Source organism: Salvelinus sp. IW2-2015, unplaced genomic scaffold, assembly GCF_002910315.2.
Source record: "Salvelinus sp. IW2-2015 unplaced genomic scaffold, ASM291031v2 Un_scaffold611, whole genome shotgun sequence".
Lineage (NCBI taxonomy): Eukaryota > Metazoa > Chordata > Actinopteri > Salmoniformes > Salmonidae > Salvelinus > Salvelinus sp. IW2-2015.
In genome coordinates, this window is record NW_019942584.1 from 714,587 (window position 1) to 739,365 (window position 24,779).

The 24,779-nt window shown below is 40.7% G+C and overlaps 1 protein-coding gene across 2 annotated transcripts; it reads right to left on the reverse strand.

The window, feature by feature from the left end:
- Positions 1-3,998: 3,998 nt before the first annotated feature.
- Positions 3,999-24,779, reverse strand: spa17 (sperm autoantigenic protein 17). 2 transcript variants are annotated; one of them, XM_024135807.2, is made up of 7 exons: positions 24,659-24,779; positions 24,206-24,380; positions 24,029-24,099; positions 19,137-19,192; positions 15,952-17,608; positions 7,030-7,243; positions 3,999-4,447 (listed from the first exon to the last, which is right to left on the reverse strand). In XM_024135807.2, exons 2-7 carry the CDS (start codon positions 24,357-24,359, stop codon positions 4,392-4,394), a joined length of 2,208 nt encoding a protein of 735 aa, XP_023991575.1. In that variant the 5' UTR covers positions 24,360-24,380; positions 24,659-24,779; the 3' UTR covers positions 3,999-4,391. The 2 variants fall into 2 exon arrangements, with proteins under 2 accessions (XP_023991575.1, XP_023991576.1); XM_024135808.2 differs by having other exon boundaries at positions 4,335-4,447; positions 7,076-7,243.

Sequence of the window (24,779 nt, forward strand, 5' to 3'; positions counted from 1 at the left end):
AGGGGCCGTCTTCTGCTCATGTATGAGACACACTGTCACAATATCAGAGAGAAGACACACAGCAAGTCTCTGTCGACCAGACTGTTATTACGTCGGAGACTGAATGTGGACTTGGGATCCTTTTCAAAGGCTGCTTTTACACAAACAGGGTCAATTCTGATATGTTGTCCAATTAACGGCAAAAGAGCTGATCTGTTTGGTCAAAAGACCAGTTAGTGGAAAAAGATCAGAATTAGGCTGCCTGTGTACATGCAGCCTTATAGATGCAGTGTGTATGACTCTTGTGATGACAGCAAGGAATAACTTTAGGCCTATTCCTAGCTCTGATATGGCTAGCCTCCATTAGATCTAATCTTCTCAAATCTACGAATGAACGTAGCTCTTCAGTATTCATGAGCTAGTGTGCATCATGCAGTATCGTCCCTTTTGCAGTATGGGCTGAGCGATCCAGTAATCAGTGAAATTCATATCGTGTTCAATCGTACCCCCAACGACCCACAGTTTGGATCACCTAGAATCTGGAGCCGTACACACCAAGCGTCTCAGAGTAGGAGTGCTGATCTAGGATCAGTTTAGCCTTTTAGATCATAATGAATAAGATTATATATGCAGGAGAGAACAGATCCTAGTTCAGCACTCTTACTCTGAGACACTTTAGAAATACGAGCCCTGTCCTTTAAAGAGTGAGGTCGTAGACATGATGATGATGATGACCGCGATGACCAATAGAACATACAGGTGTCCTCTGCTGTTGACTCACTTCCGCCACTAATTGCTGCCCAGGAGAATACAGTAATTGCACTGACAAGCTGTGTGAGGGAACTAAGAGAGCGAATCAATCCGGATGAACATTTAAAGATTTTTTTTTTTTTAAATCAGAGTTTCAAACACACAGACTCATTGAAAACCCCCACAACATTCAACAGCCCTTAAAGGACTAAACACAACCACATATCTGTTTAAAAAAAAATCTGTTTTACATTCAAAATTAGATCAAATTCATTTACAAATGACTGACATTGCATTCTGTTTCAGCTAAAGAATTGTATTTCTGGAACAGTATGTTTCCACATTGACAAACATTCATTAACAAATTGTTGTATTTGGATGCTGGTAATCTTTCCATGGTGAAATACACAACATAACTAAGAGAGTTTTAACTGTTTTGGACTAAGCTATCCATCAAACTCTTAATTTACAGTTCCCTGCTGCCAAAGTGCTATGTTTGGAGGTTTCTGGATACCTGTGGGAACCACAGGGAGAAGTGGTGTGGAGCTGTGTCAAGTTGAGAAACTAGTGCCGTCTTCTGTGGCTGTGTTGCCATGGAAAACCAGTAGAATGTCTCTTTAATGCCTTATCAGTCAGCAGCTGGTGACAGAACCCATTCAGAGGGGGAGAGAGATTCCTTCAGTGCCTCTGTGTGGCCGGGCTGAGCTCAGATGTGTGTGGGAGTGAGCGTGGGTGAGCTGTCAGTGAGTCTTATGCTTCCTCCTTCCATATCTCAACCCTGCTCTTTTCTCATATGGCGAGAAAAGGCAACAGAAAGAGCACCTAAGCCAATAAAACAACACTGACTATGAATGTCATGTTTTCGACTAAAGGAGTATCCATACAGATTCACTGTAAAGGACATCGCTGAGATTGGACATGATTGACATTGTTATGAAGAGCACTATAAAAATCTCATAAATTATTATTATTAATTATTACTATTATTTGTAAGATGATAAGATATTTGACATCAGTGATGCACCTGTTGAGATGTGAGAAACAATGAAAATGTTTTTCAGAGAAAAATCCTATGTATTATATTCAAAGCTGCAACATGAATGGAAACTGGGGAAATATTAGATTCTGTTCCAACCATCACTCATCAAACCAGTATGTGCAACCGAACAAAACAAATAAATCAAGTCTACTACTTGTCATGTGATGTGAGTTATTCCTGATGTTCCCCTACAGAGGCAGCTTTACACGGAAGATCAGTCACCATTTGTTTCAGCTTCATAGGTGGTGGGAAGACTTTTCAATTAACAGCTGAGCTTATGCTGCATTACAGTTGAGTGGAARAAAAAAAACTGGTTGAGTGGGAAAAAAACTGTTCCGTCTTGAGATTGCATTCCCTACATTACTTTTGGAATCCATTTCTCTCTTAAAGGGGAAATTCAGATGACAGTTTTTAGACTACTTTCAGGGTGAGGAAACATCAAGTTGTAAAATCCTGAACTTTCCCTTTAAAAATAGGGTTGATGCATTCTATGAAACACCATTCAGTATTTGGTGATAGATCATGTTCTGTAGTCAGTGTGATCATGTTTGTCATCATATTGATAGAGCTTGAAGACGCTGCTGTCGTTATTGATTCATTCCATAACCCTAGTTCAATAACCTTGGATACAGTACTTTGCAGGTTAAGTGTTAATCACAGCTTCTACCTATAAATTACTCATCTTTTTCAAACACCCATCACCATATCCATGAGTGGGAAAGGGTCAGGTTCAAGACCATTACTCATGAATTACATATGGTGCTCTGAACAGCTGAAAATGATGTCCTACACAAACACTTCATATGGATTTATTGATTCACAACTGTTATTCCTTTACAATGATTTCATTAAATCTGTTCATGAAGCATGATGATAATGGTTCGGGGAACAAAACCAAAAACTGGAAAATAACTACATTTTTTAGAGGAACAGAATCAGAAACGGAACAAATGTGATCTATACTGTTCTGGAACAGAACCGTAATTAAAAGCATGGGAACCCTTTAATAACGTTATTTTACGTTCCAGTCATTTTCATCAGTACCACAAATAATGCAAGGTGCCTATGCCCTTACTCTGTCACTCAGAAACATATTCCATTGTCTGCCTGACAGCTGAAAATCTTTGCCAGTGTGTGCATGTGTAGGCAACCGGCCCCTCTCCCTACGAGGCTTAGTCTACTGTAGCCTACTGACGTTACAAGCGTGATTCAGAAATTAGGGAGATTTGTCATTAAGAGAAGAATGGATTCATTTTTTTAATGCTAGTTACAGATGCTATAGTTATCACGTTTCACATTGGACTTATTAACTACAAAAAGGTAAGACGTGTTTTTATTCTGGTGCCGCTCTGCCCACACAAGCTTGCTAGATAACGTAAACTTTTGTACATCGCCTTGGTCCGTACAATTGACCTTATTTTAGCGCCCAAAAAACATAATACTTCCAGATCAACTGTAATGTCAATAGCATGTAAAGCTATGCTTTATGCGTGCTGTACGTTACGGCATGATACGTCACGATGTAACGGAGGGTCAGTTTCTTCAACTTTTCGCCAATACTATAGAGCCATTACCATGTCGATCAACGCTTAAATAGAAACATAGTTCACATAGTTCACACAGATTTTGAAGTCAACACAGTCGCTACAGTCCCATTCGTTTTCTTTGCAGCCTCGTTTGAATGTCGCGGTTGCGCACATTTGTACGGAATGGGGTGAGTTTATGTTAACTAGCTAGCTTTGGTCCAACTTTAAGCCAACTTTAAGCCACGTGACACGATTGGTGTGGTCAGCATGTAGGCAGCAGATAGCGCCCAAGCACTATTGGCTGTCTAGGCTAAAACTACTATAGCTTGCCCGCTCCATAGCAAATTCTGTACCCATAAACATACTGTAGGAGCAGATGATATGACTCCATTTCTCTAAGGATAAAACTGTACATGATCACTACTATCTGCAAACAAACTATAGTACATTGTACTGCATGCTTACTGTGTTGGAAGATCTGATTTGGAGAAAATGGTAATGCTGACCACTACGTGAAAGTGATTAAATGATTTATTATGGTGCACGACACTTAAAGACTGCAAATCTAGATAACAATAAATTAATCATTAACTTAAATAATATGCATTACAATAACCAAGAAGGGTCTCTTCCTCCCTTTTAAGGTTGTGTACGCCAAAAATAATGAAATAGTAATTATACAAGCACTTGAAACAACGCAGAAACAAGCATTCCAGCGGTCTAAGTGTATTCATAACGCATACTTGTACACAACCTTTATATTCAACTCAAATTAGCCCTGTTTAGCATGGGGAAAACACATATTATCAGCTTCTTCTAGACTAGCATACTACCAGAAGTTTCACAAGTACATGCAGTGAGAGATGCAAATTTGGGTCAAAGACCACCCACACAAATTGGGGCTGGAAGCAGGAAAGTGCTAAAGAGTTCACAAATTAAACGATGCTTCCCAAAAATCTGGATTATACACTGCTATTTTGTGTTACATAGAAAGTTGCTCCTCCAGGAGAAAAAAGGTACAGCCACAGCCATGCTTCTTCTTCTTCTTCTTCTTCTTCTTCTTCTTCTTCTTCTTCTCTTCATCGAGGTCAGAGGCTTCACTGTTCCGGCACAGATGTGTCATCTCTCTCTACTCCGTCTGAGCCTCCTGACTCTAAAAACAGACGAAGAAGCAGAGTTTAGCACTGCAGACGGAATGACGAATTCACGTTGCCATTACACGCTCACACTCCATAGTGATGTTGACCCCCGACAGCACAATGACACTCGCACGATTGAGATTTCTCACGAAAGGTTGTGATAAGCATGATAGTACTGAAAACATACAGTAACGACTTGATTGGTTTTATTAATCCCGGTGAAAAACGTCCTATAAATACCCTCCTTATGATGAATGCATTGTGAACATTTGGTGTAATAAATGAGTTTATAATGCATTATAAAGACTGCTTTCATTGGAAGTGTTGCCAACAGCCCAAGTGAAAAGCAGAGTCTACTCCAGGAGGGGGAGATTTAGCGGGCTGATGCCTCTATGACAAGGAACATTAATTCTTGTGTGTCTCAGAGGTATAAGGCACCTGGTGTTAAAAATAACACTGCTATATAAAAATGCTTGGCAACCAAGAACTGGGTTGGGGGTTGGTGAGGCTCAGAGAAGGCTTAAATTGGAAAGTCGTTTCTTGGTATTTCTCAAGGTTGGGGCTAAACCCGATTCAAGTACTGTAGAGGTGAAACAACCTGACCTGGAACATATTCTAACAAGGGATGCACAATATATCGGTAAGCATATCGGAATCGGCTGATATTAGCTAAAAATGCCAAAACCGATGTCAAAGCTGATGTGCATACCTATATAACGTAGGTAGATGACGTAATGACGCCACAAAAAAATATAGAGCTACACGTGCAACACAGCATTCCTAACCTAGCCCACAATGTCTGCTGTGTGGATTGAGCAGTCAGCAAGTCGAGCAGTCATTTGAAAGAGTAAGAACATTTCTTAACGCTAAGATAATGGAATTAATTGCCCATGACAATCAGCTGTTCTCTGTCGTGGATGATGTTGGCTTTCGCCGACTGGTCGAGCACTGGTACACACTACCAAGTTGGCGCTATTTTTCAGATGTTGCCCTACCGGAGTTACACAGTATTGTTGAAACTCACATTCATCACGACTGACATTTGGACCAGCGATGTCAGCCCCATGAGCATTATGAGTCTGACAGCATAGTGGGTCGACGAGGATTTCGTACTGAGGAAAGCTGTATTGCTCAAGAATGCGCTGATTCTCATACCGCTGCTGCCATTTTAATGGCATTTGAGAACATGTTTGAAACTTGGAAACATGAACACTCCTACGTAAATGCCAACAAAATAACTTTTTGGTCAGTATGTGTGTTTCAACTATTTAACTGTACTAGAATGCTTAAAAGGCCGTAAAAATGTTAAATATTGGTTATCGGTATCGGGTTTTTTGGCAAGGAAAATATTGGATATCGGCCAGAAATGTTATATTGGTGCATCCCTAATTCTAACCCCTGTCCCATTTTTCACACACTCAATACAAGAATGAACACCAACAAATAGAACTGACTATAAACACTGTAAACTCCACACAATGTCTTGTCCCATTTTTTATTAAACAAAAGATGAACCAGTGAAGTGGTGGTGGTTGCCTGTTTGCATAATATGTGCTGTTGCTGTATGATAACAAACAGGTCAAATGCATTCTGTTTTTCGGATGGGTAACACACTAATGTTGTATGCTCTGCCCCCGGAATCAGAACTTGTGAAATAAGCTGCAACGTACACTTTCTGATTCCTGGAAGTATTCTCGAGGCTTCAGTCACCCACCAAAAAACTCACATTTCAGTAGCTGATATGTTTAGACACAAACGGACAAAAAATGTACTGGAGCTCAACTCTGAAAATATTGTGACAAACCACTTTCAACATTTATTTGTGCAAACTGTTCAGTTTTGCGCTAAATATATTTTCACCACAAAAGGTGTTGATTAGATAGTGTTCAAATATATTCTATCTCAGAACATCTAGATAAGATTTTCCATGGTTCTTGGCACTGACACCATCTCACACGTTTGAGTTGTGATCAACATTTCTCATTAGAATGCATCCATCTATTTGACAATATAACTAATGGAGTATTCATTAATAATCACTTCATAAAGACATTAATTGTAGGTTTCAATCAGGCACTGCAGCCTTTATAGAGTAATTAAAGAACTGGATGGAGTGTGTCACATCACTCACACTGAAATAACTCATTAGGGGCCTTTAACAGACCCAGTTAATAATGCATGGCTTTTAAATTGCTTTCAAGCTGTGTTAAAATGGTGTTCCTTCATACAACCCTTGCATTATGCATACAATGTATGCATTTGATGTTGAAAACAGATCAATAAATGCAGGTAATATTGTTATGGACACAAAATGGTCATCCTGTTACTTTGTTATTGGTGTGCAAAGCTGGATGTACAAGACGTAGAGGACGTCAGGGACACAAGCATCAGATCCATAATTGGTTTTGTCAGCCAATGTCCAAAGTGAAAGTTATTAGCTGAAAATAGACAGCAATAATTTGTGCAGAGCTGTTACTGATGACATAGGTCTACACCAGATTTGTCCTGAGGGGATATCAAGGCTAATACCAGTCTAAACCGGTTTGGGTCTACGTGTGTGTCTGTTTGGGTGTCAGGGGACACTGGAGTCACTGACCTGTCCCCCCCTGGTTGCCGTTGAGGGCCTCACCACTGCTGCTCACCTCCTCCTCCTCCTCCTCCCCCTCAGGCTTGTCAGCAGGCTTAATCTTCTTCCTGGTCATGTGACCACGGAAGCCAGCCTGGATCTTGGCAGCTGCCTTGTTGGCCTCGGGGTCGTCCAGAGGTATGTCCATGATGTCCTCCTCCTCCTGGGGTTGGCTGCATTCTTCCTATAGGAGGACAAGTATATCTGAGAAATTAGGTGATTAAGGAGTGGGCTTGGTTGAGGTAATGTCGCATGAGGAGGTGCCCCAGATGAACCTCTGCCTTGGGACCCAAAATGACTAAATCCACCTGAGAACAACACCAGTGGATATCAGGCTGTCTGTGGTTGTCAATGATCGTGAAATATCCTCATCTATTGCATCCTCAGGGTCCTAAAGGGTCCAAGGGCTTTAGAGTCCACAACAGAAGCTCCATCTTCCTGGAGTTTTTTCTCTCACACCTATTGCCTGAACTTCTGCCATTGCTAAGCTGGAACGGGGTAACTGCTATGTAAACAATGTTTCCAAACGGCTTAACCTGACACTCAACACCATGCACAGAAAATAAATATGTCTGTCTGTTCCTCTGCGATTCCCGATTTCAAAAGTTGACAGTCAGCCAGACTGTCCATCAAGAGTGAGAAGAACATAAAGGGAATTCAAACTTTAGATCTCTCAGACTCTCTCTCTCTGACACTCTCACGACACAAAGACAGCGCCATTGTATACCATGTAGCTTATTACTGGCAGAATACAAAAAACTGGGTTGGTGAGTGGTGGATAGGTGGGTGAGGTAGAAATCTCCTTATTCACAAGTGGTTACAGAACAGTGACACAGTTGTCAGCAATCATCCAAACACGTCCGCTGCCTCCCACCAGTTGCTCATCCCCTCTTAACAATTTGGTGCATAGGCGACACAAAGAAAGCCCACTGCACTGTATGGAGATGCATTTGAGTGTCCTCAGTGAAACCCCTTAGTGTGGGAGTGTGACCACCCACTATTACAGATAGCATTAAAGCTAGCATTCATTAGCTTAGCTTTAATGGCTGAGTAGGATTTTTATTTATTTATTTCCTTAACCTTTATTTAACTGGGCTAGTCAGTTAAGAACAAATTCTTATTTACAATGACGGCCTACCAAAAGGCAAAAGGCCTCCTGCGGGGATGGGGGCCTGGGATTAAAAACAAAAAAATATAAATATTGGACAAAACACACATCACGACAAGAGAGACAACACAACACTACATAGAGAGAGACCTAAGACAACAACATAGCAAGGAAGTAACACAACATGACATCAACATAATAGCAACACAACATGGTAGCAGCACAAAACATGGTACAAGCATTATTGTGCACAGACAACAGCACAAAGGGCAAGAAGGTAGAGACAGCAATACATCACGCAAAGCAGCCACAACTGTCAGTAAAAGTGTCCATGATTGAGTCTTTGAAGAGATTGAGACAAAACTCAAAAGGATGCCAACATTCGCATATCTTACAGCAGCAGAAAGACAGGAGTGTTTTTCATTCCGGAGTGAGGTTTTTCTAACTCTTCAAGGGTTTAATCTACAGTAGGCTCTAAATGTGTCATCTCAATAAGCTCAAATGACTTGCAATCAATGAACAACAATAAACATACTCATACTTTTAACAGCCTACTCATACTTTTAAACAACCTATACTCATTATGGCTATCAATATCATTCTACCATAGATATTCATTAAGTATCAATTTAAAGCATTTCATCTAATCCATATGCAAATAATATAGGACCAATTTGGCAGAAAGTCGCTTTGTGAAGAAAGCTGAAGCAAGGTGCTGTGGACACCTGGTAGATCAGACAGCTGGAGTTTCCAGGGCTGATAGTCGGAGTCTTAATGAAACAAGCAAGCCAAAAGACCATAACAAGGAAACAAATTATTTTCTGAGGGTTACTAAAATATAAAGCTCTGTCAACACATATATAAAAGCCTTTTAATAAATCCATTACCCAATTAGAATGATATAACAACTCTGTAATTCTGTTAAAAAGCTGTAACAAAGGAATAGTTGTGTATAGTTACTTGTTAGATATAAGTTCAATATCTTACAAAATACAATTAATTTCAAGCATGTACTCACAATGTGGCAGTCCATGATGAGCAATCTGAGCGATGAGTCTTCGGATGAACTGACCTAAAATGCCTTTTGCCTGTACTCAGTGTTGACCGAGAAAGATTTCTCTCGTGTATCCACTAGAGACGTCTCGTTCCCGCTAACAGACACTTTATGCTCACTAGTATACGCTTGCATAGAGTGTGTGAGAGAGAGGGTGGGAGAGAGAAAGAGTGAGTGTGATACGACCTCCTGCAAGCACACAAACCATGTGGTTTATCTTCCCAGTCTCATTAAGGTTGATAACCTGCTGTGCTCCCACAGACCTACTGTACCTCTCACTTCAAAGACTTACCTGACCTAAGTACAGTATATGACAAAGTCATCAACTAAGGGTCTCAGACATTGCAAAAATCTTTTAAGTGATAATTGTAAGTTATGACACCCTAAAGTCCACTTTAATTAACACATTGTGTCTGGCCATTTGGCACATGCCACATACTGTACCATTTGGCACATGCAAATACTGTACCATTTGGCACATTCAACATAACGTACCACATACAGTACCAGTCAAAAGTTTGGACACACCTACTCATTCAAGGGTTTTTCTTTATTTTTACTATTTTGTACATTGTAGAATAATAGTGAAGACATCAACACTATGAAATAACAAATATAGAATTATGTAGTAACCAGTGTTAAACAAATAAAAATATATTTTACATTTGAGAATCTTCTAAGTAGCCACCTTTGCCTTGATGACAGCGTTGCACACTCTTGGCTTTCTCTCAACAAGCTTCACATGGAATGCTTTTCGAACAGTCTTGAAGGAGTTCACACATATGCTGAGCACTTGTTGGCTGCTTTTCCTTCACTCTGAGGTCCAACTCATCCCAAACCATCTCAATTGGCTTCAGGTTGGGTGATTGTGGAGGCCAGGTCATCTGATGCAGCACTCCATCACTCTGCTTCTTGGACAAATAGCCCTTACACAGTCTGGAGGTGTGTTGGGTCATTGTCCTGTTGAAAAACAAATGATAGTCTGACTAAGCGCAAACCAGATGGGATGGCGTATCGTTGCAGAATGCTGTGGTTGCCATGCTGGTTAAGTGTGTCTTGAATTGTAAATAAATCACTGACAGTGTCACCAGCAAAGCACTGCCACAGCATCACACCTCCTCCTCCATGCTTCACGGTGGGAACTACACATGCGAAGAGCATCCGTTCACCTACTCTGCGTCTCACAAAGACACGGCCGTTGGAACCAAAAATCTCAAATTTGGATTCAGACCAAAAGAGAGATTTCCCCCGGTCTAATGTCCATCGCTCGTGTTTCTTGGCCCAAGCAAGTATCTTCTTATTATTGGTGTCTTTTAGTAGTGTTTTTTCCCCCAGCAATTTGACCATGAAGGTCTGATTCACGCAGTCTCTTCTGAACAGTTGATGTTGTGATGTGTCTGTTACTTGAACTCTGTGAAGCGTTTATTTGGACTGCAATTTCTGAGGCTGGTATCTCTAATGAACTTATCCTCTGCAACCGATATATCTCTGGGTCTTCCCTTCCTGTGGCGGTCCTCATGAGAGCCAGTTTCATCATAGCGCTTGATGGTTTTTGCGACTGCACTTGAAGAAACTCAAAGTTCTTGAAATGTTCCAGATTGACTGACCTTCATGTCTTAAAGTAATGATGGACTGTTGTTTCTCTTTGCTTATTTGAGCTGTTCTTGCCATAATATGGACTTGGTCTTTTACCAAATAGGGCTATCTTCTGTATACCACCCCTACCTTGTCACAACACAACTGATTGGCTCAAACATATTAAGAAGGAAATAAATTCCACCAATGAACTTTTATCAAGGCACACCTGTTAACCTCTCTGGGATATTCGGGATGCTAGCGTCCCACCTCAACAACAGCCAGTGTCACGTTCCTGACCTGTTTTCCTTTGTTTTGTATTTGTTTTAGTTGGTCAGGGCGTGAGTTGGGTGGGTTGGTCTAGGTTTGATTTTCTATGTTGGGATTTTGTGTTCGGCCTGGTATGATTCTCAATCAGAGACAGCTGTCAATCGTTGTCCCTGATTGAGAATCATACTTAGGCAGCCTGGGTTTCACCTGTGTTTTGTGGGTGTTTGTTCCTGTGTCAGTGTTTGGGCCACACAGGACTGTTTCAGGTTAGTCACGTTTGTTGGTTGTTGTATTTTGTAGTGTTTGTTGTTTTCCCATTAAAATATGAATACTTACCAATCCGCATCTTGGTCCGATCCATGCTCCTCCTCGTCTGAGGAGGAGAACGACTACGACAGCCGTTACAGCCAGTGAAATTGCAGGGCGCCAAATTCAAAACAACAGAAATCCCATAATTAAAATTCCTCAAACATACAAGTATTTTACACCATTTTAAAAATAAACTTGTTGTAAATCCAGCCACAGTGTGTATCCGATTTGAAAAAGGCTTTACGACGAAAGCACACCAAACGATTATGTTATGTCAGCACCTATTCACAGAAAAACACAGCAATTTTTCCAGCCAAAGAGAGGAGTCACAAAAAGCAGAAATAGAGATAAAATGAATCACTAACCTTTGATGATCTTCATCAGATGACACTCATAGGACTTCATGTTACACAATACATGTATGTTTGTTCGATAAAGTTCATATTTATATCCTAAAATCTCAGTTTACATTGGCGCGTTATGTTCAGTAGTTCCAAAACATCCGGTGATTTTGCCTGTAGAAATGTGATGGAACGCAGCTAACTCTCACGTGAGCACGCTTGATCAGCTCATGCCAGACCCCTGACTTAATCAGCTCTTTTTTATCCAAGCTACTTAATCCCTGTCCCAAAGAAGTTAATTGAAATGCATTCCASGTGACTACCTCATGAAGCTGGTTGAGAGAGTGTGCAAAGCTGACATCAAGGCAAAGGGTGGCTACTTTGAAGAATCTCAAACATAAAATATATTTTGATTTGTTTAACATATTTTTGATTACTACATGATTCCATATGCGTTATTTCATAGTTTTTATGTCTTCACTATAATTATACAATGTAGAAAAGAATAAAAAAGAAAGAAAAACCCTTGAATGAGTAGGTGTGTCCAAACTTTTGACTGGTACTGTACGTACTTAATTCACGTAACCTTCAAGTAAAGCGTAACTGGAAAACCCAAGAGAAACCACGCACACAATGTACAGACATGATCATGTAGTACTGGTTAATAAATTATTGCTCAGTTGTACACAATTAGAGAGAGAACTAAAAACGTTTCTATCATTCAGATCCCAGCTGCCACCAGCGCCCCCGCTCATTGCCTCTGAGACAGAAAAGAGAGCGAGAAACAGCAAACACATCCATTTGTCTGTGTCCCTGTCTGACATGACTGCCTCCCCTGTTTCATCCCATTATGTCAATATATTACCTTTCAAAAACCCACCTGGTAATGCTTCGTTTCAGCTTCGAGATAAGAAAATATCTTGTTCTTATCAACAGATCTATGTTAGAAATGAATCCTTCATTGTCACCTTGTTCATCTGTCAAAACCCACTTAAGAATGAGTACAGTACAAAGTGACTAACTGCATATTGCCAACGGATAGAGATCAGTCATAATGTGCCTGGGAATAAAGAAGAGCACAAAGGTGGACAAAAATCACTGGACAAGACATTTGGTATAGGTCAGAGAAGATGGCCTACATGTAAAGGTGAGAAAGAGAGATGGATATGCTGCAGATGAATTCGCATTGTCTAACAAACTATCTGTTTGTTGTTCATCATGTGCATCGCCATCTTCCAGACTTTCCCTGATAAGACCCAGAGGGGAAAGGGATGGTGCAAGTTTCCATGGTAACAGCCCTCTAAATCCTACTCTCCCTACCGCCCAGCCTAAGACCACATCGGCCCAAATATATCAAATGGGTTATTGGTGACAACCCACTGGGCACACATTGGTTGAATCAACGTTGTTTCCATGTCATTTCAATGAAATTACGTTGAACCAAAGTGGAATAGATGTTGAATTGACATCTGTGCCCAGTGGGACTAGGCCAAATCATGCAATTCTCATTAGCTCAGAAATCTTGTTCAGGGCTCATTGATCGTTTAGACTGGAATTACCAAGAGCAAACAGAATTTGGCACTGAAAATTTGGATCAAATATATTAGGCTATGCACAAACGCACGCAACTAGGTTTGGACGATGTCAAACCACCATTGGGCTACAGTAAGAAATCGCATGCTTTGTGTGTGTCTGTCTGTGTGGCGCGCACATGACGGAGCAAAGTGACAGCTGCAACTGGTGGGGAACGGGCTGTCTTGTCTTGAGAATAGTCTATGCCTAGGCGTATAGACTTCAACTTTCATTATTGTTCTTTCTGAAAGTGGCAACTTTAGGACAATACCTTCTTAGGCTATTATAATATTTGGGAAATAAGCTGCTGTTCATAACTTTAACTCGTTTTAAAGGATTTTTCCAGCCCCCACACAGAATGTATTTCTTAATAAGCTTAAACTTGATTAAACTTTTCCATAGGCTATTGATATTGTTTGTTCTCTCTCATTATTAGTCGCCTGGCTACCTATTCAAACAAACGTATGAGATGGGACTACGTTACATGAATTCATTGCTTGATCGGAAGAAAGCCATGCATGCATAAAATGATGAAAGCGTAGCCTAGCCCAAAATCATATTCATAGCCTATCGAATGGAAAGAGAAGGGAATATAGCCWGTTTTTTTAAAAACAGCTAGACAGCGTCCGTTATCTAAGGCTTGTCCGGGATATACACCGAGTGTAAAAAAACATTAGGAACACCTGCTCTTTCCCATGAAATCAGCCTGGTCTTCTAGACTAGACGTTAGATAGTACATGTAAATCAGGGACACTCAAATTAGTACATGTTACGTTTGGTATGGTTACATAAGACAGATGGTTACTTAAGGCAAATATAAAAGTAGGGTGGTTGGTCGGGGTGGATGGTATAACGCGAACTTCTAGCAACCCAAAGGTTGTGAGTTCGAATATCGTCACAAACGCCTTTAGCATTTTAGCTAATTAGCAAATATTAAACTACTTACTACTTTTTAGCCACTTTGCAACTACTTAGCTAACCCTTCCACTAACCTTAGCTCTTTAACCTAACTCCTAAACTTAACCCTAACCCCTAGCCGAGATAACGTAAGCCAGCTACCTAACTAGTGCGTTAGAGCGTTCGGCCAGTAACCGAAAGGTTGCTGGATCAAATCCCCGAGCTGACAAGGTAAAAATATGTCGTTCTGCCCCTGAGCAAGGCAGTTAACCCACTGTTCCCCGGGCGTCGAGGACGTGGATGTCGATTATGGCAGCCCCCCCCACCACCCTGATTCAGAGGGGTTGGGTTAAATGCGGAAGACACATTTCAGTTGAATGCATTCAGTTTCCCTTTAACGTTAGCCACCTAGCCACCTAGCTAGAATTCAAAACATATCAAACGTTTTGCAAATTCATAACATATAATACGAATTGTAATTCGTAACATATCATACGAAATGGGTGATGGCCATCCACAAATTAATACATACCATATCAACCGAAATGGAGTTTCTCGGATTTAAGTACAGAGTAAAACTAAATGCTCTGAGACCAGGTTGAAGACATAGACTGACCAGGTGAATCCAGGTGAAAGCTATGATCCCTTATAGATGTCACTGTTCAATCCACATCAATCAGTGTAGATGAAGGGGAGCAGACAGGATAAGAAGGATTTTTAAGCCTTGAGACAATTGAGACATGGATTGTTTATGTGTGCCATTCAAAGGGGTGAATGGGCAAGACAAAAGACTTAAGTGCCTTTCAACGGGGTATGCCAGACGCACCGGTTTGAGTGTGTCAATAACTACAACACTGCTGGGTTTGTCACAGTTTCCTATGTGTATCAAGAATGGTCCACCACCTAAAGGACATCCAGCCAACTTGACACAACCGAGGGAAGTGTTGGAGTCAACATGGGCCAGCATCCCTGTGAAACGTTATAGAGTCCATTCCCCGACAAATTGAGCGTGTTCTGAGGGCAAAAGGGRGTGCAACTCAATATTAGGAAAGTGTTCCTAATGTTTGTAGACTCAGTATATATGTAATCATTGTTGATAGACAATACTGTCAGTATATCGCCCAACCATAATACACACAGATTTGTGTCTGAAAAAAATTGCTACTTGAAATATGTCTGCTTAATACGGATGGTAGATAATGTACCTCGGGATGACATTCCAAGTCCCTACAAGTCATCATGAGGAAGCTGAACTATTTTGGGGACATTTTCAATCACCTCTCTCTGGAGACCCGGAGTGGAGAGGTAGAGAGCGATGTTGTTGATCAGAGATGTCCTTGAAGGTTTTATTTTTAATACAGGCTACTTGGGACAGGAATGGAAGCAAAGGACACATTTCTTTAGAGTTCTGAACCAGGTGAATAGTCTGCATAAGCTGCTACTACTAGCATACTGCCTATACTCTCTGTTAGGGAAGATGTTTACATAAAAAATGTGGTTAAACTGTATGCCAAACTTATATGTACACTGTATTACCGAAGTGCTATATTTTACAATAATACAATTCCAGCTTGCTACATGGATTTGCCCAACGACAATCAGATGTAGTTGACACACAGCTTTTCTAGCCGTTATGACCTCTGCAAACTGACCTGTGTCACTATATAAAACATGCAGTGGATAAATTAAATACTGTGTGATAGTTGGTAAATGACTGTACTGTACATAAATGTTTCTGTAAAAATCATAAAAACATTTAACTTTACCTTGTCATAAGTCTTGTCCACGCTGTCCTTTATTTCTCCCTCTGGCATGTGCACTGGGTTGTCATCAGTTTGGTCTGTGTCCTGAGACGGGGTCATTGTGTCCTCTTTTCCAAGTCCTTTTAGTTCAGTTTCCCTGTACTCCACCACGTCTATATCCTCCTGTTGCTCAACTGTGTCCCCTGTCTCTTTCTCAGCGTCCTCTTGCTGCAGCTCTGCAGCTCTAACCTCGTTTGAAGGACCTTGTTGATATGCGTGTGAAATGGATTTTTCACCCATTTCCGCGTCATCGATGTAAGGATTATCATTCTCTTGCTTATTTTCCATCTTAGTAGAATCCTCCGGAGAGATGTCTTCACCCATTTCCTTCTTACTTAGATCCTTGTTCTCATGATCAGTTTCATCCTCTTGTTTCTGCTCTATTTGAGAGGCCTGTTGATTAGGAGTGAGGACGTTCACCTTACTCAGTTTCTCCCCATCTTCGTCACTTGAATCACTGGAATCAGATTTGTAATCTTGTTCCACTTCTATATCAGAAGCCTCATGCTCCATTGCCATTATCTGAGCTTCAGCCTCAGCAGTGACTGCCTCCGCTTCCCCTTCGATGTTAGTGTTCGGTTCAACAGAGTCTTGAGTATAATGTCCAACAAGGCCCGTTTCTTCCTCAGCATCCTCCGACACAACATCTGGTCGTTCTGCCTCAGTTTGTGAAGCCTCGACCGAACCTTCCTCCTCTGGCTGCTGTTCATACATTTTGACCTTAAGGGTTTTAGGTACCTCCTCAGTGCTAATCTGAACAAGACTTTCCTCCTTTTGTTCTTCATCATCACCTAAAACACTTTCATTATCTAACAAGATTCTGGAGGCATCATCAATGGAGGATGCAACTTCATGCGTTTGCCCAGTATATGTTGTGGAAACAATTAGATTTTCTATTCCTTCCTCTTCTGGAACACCCCCTGAATTGTCAGTTGTTTCCTGTAGAATAGGTTCAGGGGATTCAGTTTGGGGTGGTGATAATCGTCCACTGATTTCAACCATGAGCGATATTGTTTTCTCCTGAGCATCAGCAAGATCTTGATCTTTGAAGCCTTCACTGAGGCCATCATCTGCAGTGCCTTGTTCCTCTCTCTCTTTTGTCCCTCTTAGTTCTTCAGCACATACATCTATATTGAAAAGGCCAGTGAATGAGACTTCCTGAGTAAGTTCAAATTCACTACTGCGGTTCATTTCGTTTGAGCTTCCGAGAATGGCATCATCACCAGTGCTGATTTCCTGAGAAGTGTGTTCTTCTCCCTCTTCAGTCTTCCTCAGTTCTTCAGCACATACATCCACATTTGAAAGCCCACTGAGTGAGATGTCCTCACTGGGCTCAAATTCAGAGAGGCATACCACTTTGTCAGCTCTTTCGTTCATCTCTTTGCCTGTCATGTTGACATCCATATCTGTGAGTCTATTGTCTGATACCTCTGAGGGATATATTTGCATTGAAATCACATCTTTATCTGTGATATTGACCATTTCATCTTTTCCTTGACTTTCAGTTCCTTTCAGTTCTTCACAGACATCGAGGTTTGAGTTTGTGGGAGATGGAATCCCAACTGGCTCAATATTACCAGTTTCCTCTTCTGTTTGAGATTCAGTCAGCTCATCCTTTTTCCTGAGAATTAATACATAATTATATAAATGACGGGTATTATAAAATAAGTATTAAAATGTACTGAATGTCAATGTTTTCTCTGTCCTTATACATCCTGACTCCTTTGACAATGGTCTCCTCCTCATCTTCTGACTCAAACTGGTTTCTTTCTGAGGTTGTGAACATTGTGGCTCCCTTACTCATTTCGTAGAATATCAGGGTGCTTGCCTGCTTCATAAAAACCCAGACCTTTTCCAGACTTTTCCCATAGCTAACGTATGTACCTCAACCTTTCTCATTTGCAGAAAATACTGTGGGGAGATGACTGATCTTGGGAGTGATGATTTAATGTCAGTATTTTCCTTTCGGGAATTGAGAGGGCTATTTTAGGCCTACGATATTGGGGTCGTTCCACCAATTTGGTGCCTATCGGAGAAGTGTAACTTGGTTCTTATTTTTTTTGTTGATTTCACCAAAATGTAAAATTCTGTCATAAAGAGCACATATTCAATGTCATAAAAAAACGTAACAGGGTTGACGATCATCTTAAATCAGCCATGAATCCCCTTGCGACAGGGGGAAAGAAACGTGTTGTGTGCAACAGGGAGTAGCAATTGAATGCAAGCTTTACAAAAACACTTTAACTGTTAAAACATTTCTTGCCTGTCGTTCTGTGGGTAACAGGGTTGACGTGTTATGCTCGACCTGCTCAGTTTAACCACAAAACACCAGAAAATGTCCAGAAAGTGTAGAACCAGCTCACCTGCTTTTACACTATGATTATACTCATGTTTAATGTTTATTTTGGAAAAAATATTTTTAAAAAGGAATGGTTTCACCATATTAAAACGAGAGTTCAGTTCACGTAACAGGGTTGACCTTAAAAGAACAGATGTAAATGAATCACATTAAATAAATAATCATCGTCAGAAATGACTGTCAAAGCAACACAATAACTAGGGATTTACAATTATGGTGAAACCTTTGGGGTTAAGTCAGTTAAACACGTTGGGGTTAAGTGGGTTAAAACTTCCTAGAAGTGACACAGGGTTGACAGAGTTTTCAAAATGCGGAATTTAGGCACTTTAGCAAGGCTTTAGTCATATACAAAATTGGATTTATTGAATTCTCCATGTTGTCTATATTCAAGGGAACTAAATTGAATACTGAATCACAGGCTTTTAAAATTAAATATTGGTGCACAATTTCTACTTAAAATATCACGGGATGCAAAAGGCGCGCTTTTCCTTTCTTTATCTATATTTYCCACAAGGTTTGTATGTGTGTCTTTGTTAACCAAAAGCATTGTAGCAAATTCACCATGAATTTTTTTCTCTCACTATGGCAAATACCCTTATGTTAACTGGAATAATCATTCATAATGATCAATAAGACAACACTGCAATTGAGCCAAATGTATTTTCTCGCGAAAAACGTTTTTTTGTTGGTCTCTCTTGTCCTTTTCTTTCAATTAAATATGTGGTGGAAAAAAGCTGTCTGATGCTGTCCCTCTCCTTGGGTGTAGACAATGTACTGAGATGAGACTCACTTCGAAATCTTCAGAGTTGMATCAGCTGGACTGGTGTTGACTTGATTCGGTGAGTTCTGTTTTGAGCAGAATATAGAACATTTAGCATGATATACTGATAAAGGCCCGCCAGTATCATATTTAGTTGTACTTGCGAAGAAAAGCACAACTCTAGATTTCTTACACACTCATATTATTATTCGATGTATTTAGCCTGCTCAAGAGCTTAAACGACTGCCCCGAGTCAGGCTGCTTGAGAACATATTTTTGATAGCATTTACACTTTTTGAACTATAACAATACTTAAATGAGCCCCTAAATGAATTTCAGTGAAGAAGAAAAAAAAGGCCCATACACTAGAAGCTAGACCTATCTCCTCCTACACATTTAAGCTATCAACACCAAACCAACGTTGAGATGTTCAGACTGGCCCAACTTAAATTGCTGGTCAAAGGATATTTGATACTATAACCATTTAGAATGTGCATACATTTAACATGGGTTTGAATGAGAACCATAGGAATACACTGGTTACTCTTGAAAATGATCCTGCTCCTTGGTTACCAACTTTAAAACGTTCAGGTAATCCTAACTTCAAATTCTCTAAAACCTTTATTACCTATAACTACATACAGTAAAAGGGCATACACTAGCACAAAATAACTCACAAACTCTTGAACCGTTCAAGCTAGAGACACACAAACCAACTTTTACATTTTTAGGCTATCCTTACCTCCGATTCTTAAAAACATTTATCAACTCTAACTATATAAACGTGCAAACATTAGCATAAATTAATTCACTAATAGCAACCCTTGAACTGTTCAAGCGAAAGACACCAATCCAACTTTCACATGTTCAAGGTTATCCTGACTTATAATGATTTAAAATCATTATCACTATAACTATATACATTTGCATAATTAGCATGAAATAACTCAGAAACAGTAACTCTTGAACCGTTCAAGCTAAAGGCACCAAACCAACTTTTACATGTTCAGGCTATCCTATCCAATCAATACATCGATTAAATCAAATTTGATTTGTCACATACGCTGAATACAACAGGTGTATACCATGAAATAATTACTTAAAGTACCACAATAAAATAACAATACCGAGGCTAAATACAGGTGGTACCAGTACCGAGTCAACGTGCGTGGTACACGTTAGGGTTAGTCGAGGTAATTTGTACATGTAGGTAGGGTTAAAGTGACTATGAATAGATAATAAACAGCGGTAGCAGAGAGAACAGTCTATGACTTCGGTGACTGGAGTCTTGACAATTTTTGGGGCCTTCCTCTGACACCGCCTAGTATAGAGTTCCTGTATGGCAGGAAGCTTGGCTCCAGTGATGTACTGGGCCATACGCACTACCTTCTGTAGCGCCTTATGGTCAGATGCCGAGCAGTTGCCATACCAGTCGGTGATGCAACCAGTCAGGATGCTAGCGATGGTGCAGCTGTATAACTCCTGAGGGGGAAAAGGTGTTGCCGTGCCCGTCAGGAAGTCCAGGATCCAGTTGCCAAGGGAGGTATTTACAGTTGAAGTCTGAAGTTTACATACACCTCAGCCAAATACATTTAAACTCAGTTTTTCACAATTCCTGACATTTAATCCTAGTAAAAAATTCCCTGTCTTAGGTCAGTTAGGATCACCACTTTATTTTAAGAATGTGAAATGTCAGAATAATAGTAGAGAGAATGATTTATTTCAGCTTTTATTTCTTTCATCACATTCCCAGTGGGTCAGAAGTTTACATACACTCAATTAGTATTTGGTAGCATTGCCTTTAAATTGTTTAACTTGGGTCAAACGTTTCAGGTAGCCTTCCACAAGCTTCCCACAACAAGTTGGGTGAATTTTGTCCCATTCCTCCTGACAGAGCTGGTGTAATTGAGTCAGGTTTGTAGGCCTCCTTGTTCACACATGCTTTTTCAGTTCTGCCCACAAATTTTCTATAAGAGTGAGGTCAGGGCTTTGTGATGGCCACTCCAATACCTTGACTTGTCCTTAAGCCACTTTGCCACAACTTTGGAAGTTTGCATGGGGTCATTGTCCATTTGGAAGACCCATTCGGGACCAAGCTTTAACTTCCGGACTGATGTTGCTTCAATATATCCACATAATTTTCCTTCCTCATGTCATCTATTTTGTGAAGTGCACCAGTCCCTCCTGCAGCAATGCACCCCCACAACATGATGCTGCCACCCCCGTGCTACACGGTTGGGATGGTGTCCTTCGGCTTGCAAGCCTCCCTCTTTTTTCTCCAAATATAACGATGGTCATTATGGCCAAACAGTTCTATTTTTGTTTCATCAGACCAGAGGACATTTCTCCAAATAGTACGATCTTTGTCCCCATGTCCAGTTGCAAACCGTAGTCTGGCTTTTATATGGTGATTTTGGAGCAGTGGCTTCTTCCTTGCTGAGCAGCCTTTCAGATTATGTCGATTTAGTTCTCGTTTCACTGTGGATATAGATACTTTTGTACCTGTTTCCTCCAGCATCTTCATTCACAAGGTGTTTTGCTGTTGTTCTGGGATTGATTTGCACTTTTCGCACCAAAGTACATTCATCTCTAGGAGACAGAATGCATCTCCTTCCTGAGCTGTGTGACGACTGCGTGTTTATACTTGCGTACTATTGTTTGTACAGATGAACGTGGTACATTCAGGCGCTTGGGAATTACTCCCAAGGATGAACCAGACTTGTGGAGGTCTACAATTTTATTTCTGAGTTCTTGGCTGATTTATTTAGTTTTTCCCATGATGTCAAGCAAAGAGGCACTGAGTTTGAAGGTAGGCCTTGAAATACATTGTCACGCCCTGACCATAGTTTGCTTTGTATGTTTCTATGTTTTGTTTGGTCAGGGTGTGATCTGAGTGGGCATTCTATGTTGTATGTCTACTTTGTCTGTTTCTGTGTTTGGCCTGATATGGTTCTCAATCAGAGGCAGGTGTTAGTCGTTGTCTCTGATTGGGAACCATATTTAGGTAGYCTGTTTTGTCATTGTGGGTTGTGGGTGATTGTCTATGTTAGTTGCTTGTGTCAGCACATTTCTTATATWGCTTCACGTTCGTTGTTCGTTTATTGTTTTGTATAGTTTGTTCAGTGTTCTCTGTTTATTAAATTCATGATGAACACATACCACGCTGCATTTTGGTCCTCAGACGAGGAGGACGACGAGCGTGACATACATCCACAGGTACACCCCCAATTGACTCAAATTATGTCAATTAGCCAGAAGCTTCTAAAGCCATGACATAATTTTCTGGAATTTTCCAAGCTGTTTAAAGGCACAGTCAACTTAGTGTATGTAAACTTCTGACCCACTGGAATTGTGATACAGCGAATTATAAATGAAATAATCTGCCTGTAAACAATTGTTAGAAAAATTACTTGTGTCATGCACAAAGTAAATGTCCTAACCGACTTGCCAAAACTAAAGTTTGTTAACAAGAAATTTGTGGAGTGGTTGAAAAATAAGTTTTAATGACTCCAACCTAAGTGTATGTAAACTTCCGACTTCAACTGTAGTACCAGGGTCCTTAGGTTAGTGATGAGCTTTGTGGGCACGTGTTGAACGCTGAGCTGTAGTCAATGAACAGCATTCTTTTTGTCCAGGTGGGATAGGGTAGTGGGAAAGGGCAGTGTGGAGTGCGATTGAGATTGCGTCATCTGTGGATCTGTTGGTGCGGTATGCGAATTGGAGTGGGTCTAGGGTTTCCAGGATGATGGTGTTGATGTGAGTCATGACCAGTCTTTCAAAGTACTTCATGGTTACCAACGTGAGTGTTACGGGGCGGTAGTCATTTAGGCAGGTTACCTTCGCTTACTTGGGCACAGGGACTATGGTGGTCTGTTTGAAACATGTAGGTATTACAGACTCGGTCAGGGACAAGTTGAAGATTTCAGTCAAGACACTTGCCAGTTGACCCGCGCGTGCTCTGAGTACACGTCCTGGTAATCCGACTTGTGAATGTTGACCTGTTTAAAGGTCTTGCTCACATCGGCTACAAAGAGCGTGATCACACAGTCGTCCAAAACAGCTGGTGCTCTCATGCATGCTTCAGTTTTGCTTGCCTCGAAAAAAGCATAAAGGGCATTTAGCCCATCTGGTAGGCTCGTGTCACTGGGCAGCTCGTGACTGGGTTTCACTTTGTAGTCTGTAATAGTTTGCAAGCCCTGCCCCATCCGACACGCGTCAGAGCTGGTGTAGTAGGATTCAATCGTAGTCCTGTATTGACGCTTTGCCTGTTTGATGGTTCGTCTGAGGGCATAGCGGGATTTCTTATAAGCTTCTGGATTAGTGTCTCGCTCCTTGAAAGTGTCAGCTCTAGCCTTTAGCTCGGTACGTATGTTGCCTGTAATCCATGGCTTCTGGTTGGGATATGTACGTACGGTCACTGTGGGGATGATGTCGTCGATGCACTTATTGATGAAGCCAGTGACTGAGGTGGTATACTCCTCAATGCCATTGGATGAATTCCGGAACATATTCCAGTCTGTGCTAGCAAAACAGTCCTGTAGCGTAGCATCCGCGTCATCTGACCACTTCTGTATTGAGCGAGTCACTGGTACTTCCTGCTTTCATTTTTTCCTTGTAAGCAGGAATCAGGAGGATAGAATTATGGTCAGATTTTCCAAATGGAGGGCGAGGGAGAGCTTTGTATGAGTCTCTGTGTGTGGAGTAATGGTGGTCTAGTGTTATTTTCCCCTCTGGTTGCTTGTAGAAATTAGCCTAATTAGCCAATCAATCAATACATTTTTACTACCATTATTACTACTGTCACTACCACTACTATAACTTATTTCAAAACCACAAATACTTTAAAACAAGCACACCAAATTTTCTTCAGGAAAAGTACTTTTCTAGTTTGATATCACTATTTATGAATAAAGAAAGTTGACCTTGAATGCATGATTGTTGTAGAATCTGTCCTCAAGCCTGGCACACCACTCTGCGGGGTCCAAGCCACTGTCTAAAGAGAAAATGACATAGAGTCCAATAAGTTAACATCAAAGTACAGTTTCATTCTGACTGCCCATTAATTATTGGTATAATCTTTACAAAAAATATACAGCTACCTTCTCTCTCTTTGAGAAGAGCAGTGAAGTAAAGGGCAGCGAAGGTGGGGATGTCCTTGGGCTGGTCTCGCAGGACCTCTCGAGCCAACCCCTCCAAGATATTGCCAAACCCACGTGGAACCCGAAGGTGAGTGTTTGAAAAAGGCACAGACATCGTCCTTGGTCAAACACAGGTCTGCAAACGCGTTACAGTAATTTGGATAGATAGATATTAACTGCAATATTGGATTTTATGTTACTTTTAAAATGTATTTATTTTGACAACTTTATCCTGGTAAGTACTAACTAATGTTGTGAAATTAACGTTTGTTAGCTAACTAACGTTAGCTAGCTACGTTACCTAACTTTCTTAAATGTTTTAGTTGGCTAACTTTCTGCAGTGCAACATCGGATGTAATGCTAGCAGGAGGCGGCTGCATGGAGTAATACAAATAACATTGAATATTACATTACCTTTAGCTAATGTTTTTTGTTGTTGCCTCAAACAGCTTCGCAAAACGTTTGTTTTGTATCAGCAACAGTTGACGCCGGAGTGTTGATACTTGTTGCTAGGCAACAAGGCTCAGTCTAACTA